The 10,416-nt window shown below is 42.4% G+C and overlaps 1 protein-coding gene across 1 annotated transcript; it reads left to right on the top strand.

Annotated features, from left to right (window-relative positions):
• The first annotated feature begins 2,409 nt into the window (after window positions 1-2,409).
• Window positions 2,410-10,383, top strand: LOC107192342 (alpha-tocopherol transfer protein-like). The gene is made up of 7 exons (XM_015581566.1): window positions 2,410-2,843; window positions 5,952-6,201; window positions 7,136-7,227; window positions 7,454-7,699; window positions 8,183-8,377; window positions 8,581-8,752; window positions 9,797-10,383. The coding sequence occupies exons 2-7, from the start codon at window positions 5,988-5,990 to the stop codon at window positions 9,835-9,837; spliced, it is 960 nt and encodes a 319-aa protein (XP_015437052.1). The 5' UTR covers window positions 2,410-2,843; window positions 5,952-5,987; the 3' UTR covers window positions 9,838-10,383.
• Window positions 10,384-10,416: the final 33 nt, after the last annotated feature.

Raw genomic sequence — 10,416 nt, 5'->3', positions numbered from 1 at the left:
CTCGTTGACCACAGTTGTGCACAACTTTATTCGTGAAAAACAGCAGTATATGGGATCGTCATCCTGGCCTTTGAACAGTTAATGAAATGAAATAATTGTTTGCCAAGTGTCTACTCATTCGAAAAGAAAGTATTATGTTATTGTAAAAATTGAAATTTTCACGGTTATGCTATTAAAAATGGCGTAGTACTTTTTTATCTTTAATTCGTTATTCGAAATTTTTTATTTAGATAACGAATTTGCCCATCTCTGTCGTCGATCTATTAAAATCGACCATTTCAAGAGTGTTTTGCAATGCACGTGGCTGGACCTGGCTTAAGGCTTTCTCCTGGTCCGTCGCGTGTCTTTCATAATTGTGATCTCGTTATTAGGTATTCATCGTGTAAAACGAACAGTAATGTGATTTTTCACGGGCGTACGTGACCCGTGTGTCAACCCCCCCTCTCCCCTTTAGACCAATGGGAACGCGTTGTCGCGTTGTATACATGTAAAATTTAGTATCGCACGATCGATTTAAAAAGCAAAACGGGTGCTACATAAAACATTCCGATCCCAGATAGATATCGTTTTGTTTCGGAACTACGTAGTAGACGGTATAACTTTTCTTCCTGCGCGAAATAATGCTAACAATAGTCTGCAATTACAGCGAACACCTCGAACGTTCGAGAACCGGATTTCGATTGTACACCAATCGAACATCATATTTGCAATGTTACGAATTCGAATCAAACAGAGAATCTATGCTTTATTCGGCACATCGAACTTTCTTCGCGCGTTAAATTTTGATTGTCGGATGAAATTCCAATGTTCTGGATGTCTCATTAGTAGACTGACGGATGTTTATGCATTTATGTATATAGCATTACTTAATTTGCAAAATGTAAGCATACAGAGATTTTAATAAAGCCTAATATTATTCATGTGTTATTAACAGACTGCGGATTTTTATGCAAAGTAACATTTTCTAAAGTGATTTATAAAGACAGGCGAAAATGTAGAAATTTATTTTTTCTCTTACGTATCATATTGAGTTCAGACTAAAATGGAAAACTCATTGAATCCGATGAAAGTTTCGTTTTTTATTGTATTTCACAGTGCCCTATGGTCTATAAATGCATAAAATCCGCAGTCTAGTTATTAAAAATGTGTAGTGAATCCCCCAGTACAGAATTAAAGATTACGCCCTATTTGAATTTTTAAGTTATTCCTACTGAAAACTCTAATTGAAACTTTCGTAGACTACTCATGAGTTTCGGTCGCAAAATGTGTAACAGAGAAATGTTGAAACTGTCGGACATTCGTGTGTAGTTTTGTTCGAGCACGAATTCATGAAAACAAAAATCGCGGCAAGATGGCCGCGTCTGAAGAGCGTTATCGGTCGGGTCAGCGTTTGGAAAAACGGACGTGACATAATAATTACGAAATCGTCGACAGTGAACGAATCCCGTTGTACGGAGAAGCTCGCCGAAACATTTGCATAATTTGCAGGAACGCTTTCGAACTTGACCCAAACTCGTCACGAGGCAATCCGATTCGGAAATTACGGTATGTACGAAACGAGGCCGGTGATATACAATGACAACAGAGGTTGCGTCACGCTCGCGTCGTTTCTGAAACACGAGACGATATTTAACGAACCGGCAAAATACAAATACATATAAACGGTACCAACATTTAACCTCTTACCGCATCCACTTACTTTCAATCGTTCAGAAATAAAAACATATGTATTTATCAAATTAAAATTCCATGCAATAAGGGGTTACCGATCAGTTAATATTTATATACACGAGATAGAGATCATACACAAGTAAATAGTACCTACCTTATTTACGATTCAGTTGAAACTCCGAAAATACTAATCGTGGCACCAAGATGGCCGCCACAGTGTCCCCGAGTCGCCGACAAAATGGCGGCTCTTCGACGGTGACATATGTAGAAGAGAGCTTTCCTCTGTCGAGTGCATCGGAAGGATTCCGAACGTTCCACCTCCGATACAAAGCAAAAATGTTCCGTGTAGATGAAAGAAGAGGATTGTACATTATACATATCCATACGTACACCTGCGTAACTCGCGATTTCCATCTCGGATAACCAGTGCAGTTCCGTCGAAGTTTGGAACAGAGGTGGTGGTAACGTCGACGGAATGAAAATGCAAACCCAGAAAGGGCAGCAACAGGTCATTCTTTGACTATTATAATGTCCCGACATTTGACACCATTGTCCACATTGAAATTTAATTAGGGCCAATCGCGACAATAGGGTAACCTCTATCCTTCCTTTCCACTGTCACGAACACGCGCACACACACCCAGGGCGGTAGACCCCTCCGTGGTGGAAACTCTATGGTGGGGAGAAACACGCTCCTCGGCGAACCGTTGCTTTCCAGGCTGATTTCTGACAGCAAGGCGTTCGCCAACAGCCAGTCCTCGCCAGTGTCCCGACTAAGTTGGATCATCCTTTCGTTTCGCGTACCCACAACAACCTGTTTCTCCGGCCTGTTTGCAGAATCATTCACCTCTTCTATCCCCGTCTCTGTCTGGCGTACGAGACCTGATACGCGGCCACTCGGTACGATCAAGAGTACACATATCACTTCTTTCGCGGCTGCGACCGTGAAATGAGATCCTCCTAGTGTGTCGTGTCTTCGGGGAAGATTCTGACGGTGACAGAAGAAGAAAAGTCTTTATTCTCTATCGAAGAGAACGGAGGGAAACTTCGTGATCGAGTGCGCGAGGATCGACCCTTGGGAGGAACATCGCGACTGAAACTGCGAAAGATTCCCAGGGCCTGCTTTCTTGGTGCATCGTAGAAGAGAGGAGAGTCTCTTTGGGTCTAATCAGGTACTGGATTCGTTATCGCTGCTTTTTTTTGGTACTGGTGTTGTTACTATTAACGTATTTGTGTTATTCGCGAAATCGGAGATGTTACTTGTTCGAAGTTGAATGTTTCCTTTCGGGATCTATTTACACCAGTGAGCACCGTGACACTCGAGGCAAAGTCGAGTTAAATTGGGTTTTACGTCTGATTAGCTAGACTGCGGATGTTTATGCGAATATCGAAGTTTTATGGATTAATTTCTCCGTCTAAATCCTTCGTCGAAACCTTAAAGAGCAGGAACAGTCGGCGGCAGCAAGCTCTCCTTCTTCTGACCAGTCAATCTTCAAACGTTCCGTGAATCTGACTTGATTTACCAGAAATTTCGAAATAATGTACTCGTAGTTCCCTCGAAGTAACGGCCGTATCCTCTCTTATGCATTCGCTGTGCAATCATCTGCCTAAGAGACTGCAGTATAGGACACCCGGTTGCACAGTTGAATACGAATTCGTCGTTGACTTTAGGGTAATCCGCGTCAACTGTGACGTAAGACTCGCTGAATGGAAATGAAAACAGAGTGAACGAACTTTCTCCTCTAGGCGAATTTTTCCTTTGAATTCTATGTGCGAATTCTACGTTCGAATTCCTCGTTGGAATTCACCATTCAAATTATTCATTTGAGTTCTTCGAATTCATGGTTCAATTTCTTCATTCAAATTCTTCGTTCGAATTCCTTTGGAGAACTCCTCTAGACTTCCGTATACTTGTGTATCGGACCAAAGGGTTCATAACTCCTTCATAAACGAGCATTTTATAATTCGTTTACCGCTGGAATTCCAGCGCGGAAGCTCGACGCTCTGTGTATCGCGTACGATAATGTTAATCGTTCATCCAGCAATGCCCCCGTTGATAAGAATTCAACGTGATTGCAAGTCAATCGCTGCGTAGTTGGTCTTGATTCGATCATCGGTCAATGTTTAATTGCGACATCTGACCGAGAGACGTCAGATTGGGGCACGCTAAATATAAATAGAGAGTATGTAGATGTTGCACATGTACATTGCCACGGCTGCTTCTGTTCGCGCAATTCGCAGACAGTGGGGGATCGGTCGTCGAAAGGGTGAGTCGTGATTTCCAACGAGGCATTCGAAAAATCGGCGACGGAACAAGAGGGCTAACAAGAAAAATTACACGTGTTTCGTGGACACCTTCTTCTTCGGTGATTCTTTGAATGTCGCGTTGATCATTGCAAACATCAGCCAATGTCAATATTAGGAAACGAACGTCGATTCCCAGGAAAATATACATGATGGTCCCATCTAACGTGAGCACCTTCGATATCTTGCTTGTTTTTGAAGATACAAAAAACATGCGAGGGGAATAGTATTACATATTTGATTAGAAGGAGTAAATACTGATGATAAGCAAACATGTTTCTCAATGTCATATTCTTTGAAGTTTCAAGATCATTGATGATTCTTTCGACTTTCTCCTCTGTGTGTCGTATCAAGCTCCAATTTTGTGGAGAAAGTACTCGTGTCCTCTTATGGGCCTGGGTGGTCAGCCCGAAATGAGATTTCTTGGTAAAGTATGTATGTGTACATACTTGGTACAGTAAGGTGTCCTCGTCACAGTTTCAATATTGAAACAAGGAAATTATGGAAATAGAGAGGTAAACCGCAGGATTACGAACACATCGAATACACATTCTCGTTAACTATTTTAATTCATTCTGTTAGTGTTATGGCTAAGGTGACGTCACTGACTCGTAAAATCTGCACCATAGTCTTCTTTTTTTTATTACAGACGTGTTCTCGTATCATTTTCATCAGCCATGCGTCTCACGTTTCTTGATATTTCGATTGGACATCGCGTATGGCTTTCATTTCGAATGACACATTAAATTTTGTGACAGCGTGAACCGGGCCAGTACACGATAAATAATATTTACTCATCAGTGACACTATGTATTGTTATCGGACTATGCGTTTCAACATAAATACTCGCGCGTCTGTACACGCAGAGTACAATTAGAAAGACTGACAGCCAAACAAAAATTTAGTTTCGGGTGTTGAAAACTGTCTGTCGATAAAATAAAATCTGATCGATAATTAAAGTCTATTTTTTCATACCAAACGATATCACCAGACTGCGGATACTTGTGCGTTCGTGGCATCTCGTAACTTGGGAAAAGCGATAAAATAAAGATTCCAATGGACTTTAACATTTTACGTGTTATCGTTAACTCTACGATGCATGAATCAGGGTTCATTAGATTTACATACCTATCTACCATGGGTAAAAAATACTCACAGCAACTTACACAGCATAAAACAAATTTTTGTATGCACAAATCAACACTCTACGAATATACAGATAACATTAGTGTAAACATTTACTATCTACACTTTTTTACATAAACATAAAATATATGTTTTTTACATATCTGGTTTCCACAGTTGACACAGACTCTATTGCATTTTCTGTCTTTTTTTGTTGGGTACATAAAGCAATGTTTTTGTGCAGCGCAATTATTTTGACATGCAAGAAAGAAACCTAAGAATAAATATTTATGTGGGTATAAAGTACTCGCGTCATGCATCCTAGAGTTAACGTAGTAAAACTACTAGTACAGGAAATTCATCCAGAATGTTCAAACGCCTTCCTCCTACTCGTGCCCATGGTCACGTGGACGAGAACCGTGTGAACAGAGCGGAATCGCTGGCGAACACGCCATCCATTTCCGGTTCAGTTCCACGTCTCTTCTCCCGTTTCTCCACACCTGTTCAACCTGTACGTCTCTCTGCGCGTATGTACACATGCCCTTAATCATACAAAACATATTTCGAACACGATCAGGTGGGACAAAGGGGGACACCACCGCACACATACAAGTTACACACAGTCGACAGGGGACACACTACAGCCACACCAGCACAGGAAACACACACAGGGCCGACAACATTAGAACACCACAGGGACACGAGGAAGGGACGGATCGAAGCTCTCCGAAGAGTGACTAGGGGGAGAGAAGAAGAGAAGTGGTCACTGTGTTATTGTTTGTGGGCTAAAACCACCACAACCACTTCCACTATCACAACCACCCGCGTGGTTCACGATGTATGTCCGACAGATAGTGTTCGCGGACCACTACAAGCGGGACAGTCCCATGAACGGGATGTCGCTGCAACGGGAACAAGATGGCGGCGGTGGTACGGTCACGAAGCAGAGAGAGGTGCCACGGTTCAGGTGCGGTACGTACGTGCTCACAGCCGAATTCGACGATGGGGACGAATTTTACAGGGAGAAGGCGTTGAAGGAGCTCCGTGAGACGCCTGACGTTGTCCAGCAAGCCTTGAAGGACATCAGGGCGATGGTTAAAGGTGAGTGTCCACGGGGGAAACCAGCAATCCCCGTTGCAACAGGCTTATGGATTGGCGAATTCGTTCTAACTCGAAAAAAAATTTAGTTAACCGATCTACGTGCGTTTCATTGATCCGAAGAATACAAACTCTCCGTAATATACAGATAATTCAACCTAGAAAAGAACAAACATTCCTTTAATCCGCCATATCGTTCCTCCCCGTGGATCCACGGTTCCGTCGAAAGATCACGATCAGCCACGAGAAGCGTGAGAACTCTCCACGATCGACGGAATCCACGGCTGTTTGATGAAATCACGCGAAAAGTCGCGCCGCTCGGAGAACCGGTCCGGTTGAAAATGAAAGTTCCACTTGACCGTCGTGGTCGCCCGGAACTGCTGCGACTCGATGAAACCGAGAGTGACACTTCTGACTAGGAGGAAGCTACCAGAACGATTTACCGTCTACAGTAAATCCTTGATGAGTGTTCGAAGGCTCCTTGGCACTGAACATTAAATATTTCATAATCTAATGGCCATATGTAGTTGAAACAAATATCATTGGCTTCAAAATTCCAAACTCTGTGCTAAACCTCATTAAAGAGTCAGCGTTACATCTGGAGACCTTTACTTGACTGATCAGAATGACCACTAAATTTGATCCCTATGTCATAATCAAGGTCACCTTCAGATGTGTCTTTTTAAATCCAAAAATTTTTGTATAGAACATTTTTTTGTTAAAATTTAATCCTTCAGAGTTAATCTGGGATACTCGTCTCTTTTTTGTACACCCTGTATGTATAATGTTCATTCACTTGGTACGTGTTCATTTACCGGTGCATTCACCCTAATTACCACTGCGTTCGTTCGTCCTCCTCTTGTACGACGGAGAAACGCGGAGGTAAAGTTGAATAAATTCAGTCTTTGATACCTTCGTTGCGCATTCGCATTTCCAGGCGAGCCCGATTTCAATCTGCCGGACGACGATGAATTCTTCTACAAGTTCCTGCGTCCCTGCAAATGGCACCCGAAAAGTGCCTTCGAACTGGTGAGTTTCGATTACAGTTGTCGTCTGAAAATATTTCCCTGCGAACATACCTATATAATACACGTTTGTCAATTCGAACGATTGAAAGGTACCGTTACAGACCCAGTTTCTGATCACTTAAGAGATTTAGTAATATCTATATCGAAACTGATCAGAAATTGAGGTTTCTGATCTGGAATTTCGAAAAAGAACAGAATGTTAATGGTTCGTTGAATATGTTCGACAGATCAAACGGTTCTACAAGTTCCGGCTGAACAATCCACGTTACTGCGACAGTTTGCTGCCGAGCTCGGAGACGAAGTTGCTGTCCTCGGAGATACTGATCCCTTTGCCGGATCGTACGGCACAGGGTTGCAGGATTCTCCTCATCAACGCGGGGAAGAAGTGGAACCCGAAGGTGATCAGCCTCGACGAGATATTCCGTGCGATTATGCTGTCGCTGGACGCTGCGATGGCCGAGCCGAAAACTCAGGTGTGCATGCAGATGTACAGAGAACGTTCGAATACAATTATGGTACACGTACAGTAAATCATCGATGAGTGTTCGAAGAAAAGAGGTTGTAGTGATAGAGCTGGGAATTCCGAAGGTAATGATATTTGTTTCAGCCGCATACGGCCATTAGTTTATGAAATATTTAATGTTCAGTGCCGTAGAGCCTTCGGATACTCATCGAGAATTTACTGTATTTACCTAGTAGGGCTGTAAAAAATGTCCAATCAACGCTTTTGGTTCTGAAAACGAGATCTGTCTAAGACCTTTATTTTCGAACAGCCTTCTAGATCGAATGCAATTAAAATTTACGGAGAAACGTTGGTATCTAGATATAAAATGGTTAGGCCATCGTGTAGGTAAATAGGTAAACACGCATTCGAGAATTATATGTTTCTGTGGTACCGTTTTTGCGATCGATAGTTCCCTTTGATCGACTGACGATCTTTTTTTTTTGTTTTTCAGATCGCTGGGGTGCATGTAATCTTGAACATGGACGGGTTCTCGCTTAGCCAGGTGACGTACTTCACGCCGAGTTTCGCCGCGATGATAACTGAATGGGTGCAAAGATGCCTACCGTGTCGCCTGAAGGGCATTCATATTGTGAATCAACCGTTCATATTCAATATGGTCTTTGCGATTTTCAAACCTTTCCTTATGGTGAGCCTCACAAACGTTTCATCTTTGATTTTCATAGAATTGTTCTTTACTCACAATGTCGAGCTAGTCCATTTTGTACCGCCATTTTCGTTTGATCTTCTTCTCCAAGCACAACTTTCACAATTCAGATCAGTATCTTCGCGGTAAAATTACGGGCGATCGTATAAAACTGGTAACGTTTGAAACGCTTTTCGATTTCGTAGGAAAAAACACGGAAGAGGATCCATTTCCACGGGACCGACAGAAAGTCGCTGACCTCGTACCTGGGCACCAAACCGTTGCCCACCAGTTTCGGTGGTGAACTGGTGATGCCCAATGAACCTCTGGGCGACGGCCTCTGCGACTACTTCTGCTGCTTCGAGAAAGATTTCGAAGGTAATCACGCCGTTTTATCTTTTTCTGGTAATTAATCCTTTAACTCGCAATCCTGCACCGGTGTAACACTCATTCGACACGCTCAGTGACGTATGATATATATTCGAATACTTTATACCATTCGAATTACATGTTCGAATACCTCGTACTATACGAATTATTCGAATTCTTCGAATAAATGATTTGTATTCGAAATCATTCGAAATGTTCGAATATCCGATTACTTACAGCTCTACTGATTACCTACACGTCACGTCCTTCTCCTCGCAGCCCGCCATTACAATGCATTTTCGTTACGCAATCCGGTGTAATTTTCCTTGATGATCGTATGTACAAAACACGCTTAATCATCCAGGTTCGAAAAGAGCCACGTAACGAACGTCCCGCGAGTTCGGGGGCTCCTTTGAAGGACGGCTGACTCCCCTCCTGCTGCCAGGTGTCATTGCCTTGCAAATTATAGAGTTCATTGTCGAGGCCGGTTGCGTCGGTAGCTTTATACGACTTGTTATTTTGTATTGTTTCTATGCGACATTGAATTTTCATCGATCCGTTGAGAATAAAATACGCCACGTGACTACTATATACTCGAATCGGAGTTGTTTCATCGATACGTTTGCTGTCACGTCGTCGGTCGACATGAAACCTTTACAAGCAGTGGTCTACAACCTTGGAATCGTTGATTTTAATGAAAGTTTTTAGGAAAGATAGTAGTAAGCTTCTTCCTCTTCACAAATCACCTTTCCGTGTACAGTAAATCTTGGGTGAGTGTTCAAAGGCTCGTCAGCACTGCCAAGGAGAAGCGAACAAACTTCCGAGTCACTATATAGGGTCAGATACAGTCAGAAGTTTTCGGGGTTACTTGCTTTTGCTGTTTCCCGCCAACAGTGGCGTTTCCCTGTTAATTTTGCTGACAAATCACCTAACCCAGGAGGATTCACAGAGAGCTCTTCGACCCCTTTTTATATTATTATCGTGTGTTGTCTTCTCGTGTTCAATTTGTAGCGAACGGAGCATTCTCACTATTTTGTGTTTTCTTTGTTTCAGCTTCGAATCAGTGGGGATACGCGAAGATCGCGAAACGGTAAGGAGAAAGGGAGGGGCTGTTCGTTCAAAGGCCCAGAATGCACGGAGAAAAGTTTGGGATCGCGTGGATTTTCGTGGTTTAAAGACGAACAGTTCGCGGAGACAATATAACGTGGGGAGATAGGGTGGGGCATCGAGAATTAGTTTTAAGTAATGAATTGTTGAAGCTCTAACTTATTCTTTAAGGTTTTCACTGTGTTAGGTGAGGACAGAACGAAGCGTTCTCAACGGTTATCTAACGATATCCAGTGAAAGCACAGTTTTATGGGCTGTGTAATGTTTTCCATGAAACAAAAAAGGAACCTTTTGTTAGTTCGAATTCGCGGTTCACAGTGATATCACACCCACGAAATGGCGAATATTTCGAAAACATGAACAGACATTGTTAAACAGAATAAGGACCAGCGAATTCGGGACAATAATATTATGGATGGTAACGGCGACGATAAAGAAGATCATCAACAGAGATTATAATTATTTTCTTACGTATAATAAGTACGATTTTTCGTGTCGCCTTTTTCACGTCCAATAAAGATACTATATACGTATACGGTTTTCGCCAAAGAACTTTCATTTCTTAT

Source organism: Dufourea novaeangliae, unplaced genomic scaffold (assembly GCF_001272555.1).
Source record: "Dufourea novaeangliae isolate 0120121106 unplaced genomic scaffold, ASM127255v1 scaffold335, whole genome shotgun sequence".
In the NCBI taxonomy this organism is placed as follows: domain Eukaryota; kingdom Metazoa; phylum Arthropoda; class Insecta; order Hymenoptera; family Halictidae; genus Dufourea; species Dufourea novaeangliae.
The sequence above is the reverse complement of the archived record's forward strand: the minus strand, read 5'-3'. Positions and strand labels throughout refer to the sequence as shown.

Coding starts and splice junctions, on each gene's coding strand:
- LOC107192342 (XM_015581566.1), top strand. CDS start 5,988: ATGAACGGGATGTCGCTGCAACGGGAACAAGATGGCGGCGGTGGTACG. Junction 6,202..7,135: donor CATCAGGGCGATGGTTAAAG/GTGAGTGTCCAC, acceptor TCGCATTTCCAG/GCGAGCCCGATTTCAATCTG. Junction 7,700..8,182: donor TGGCCGAGCCGAAAACTCAG/GTGTGCATGCAG, acceptor TTTGTTTTTCAG/ATCGCTGGGGTGCATGTAAT.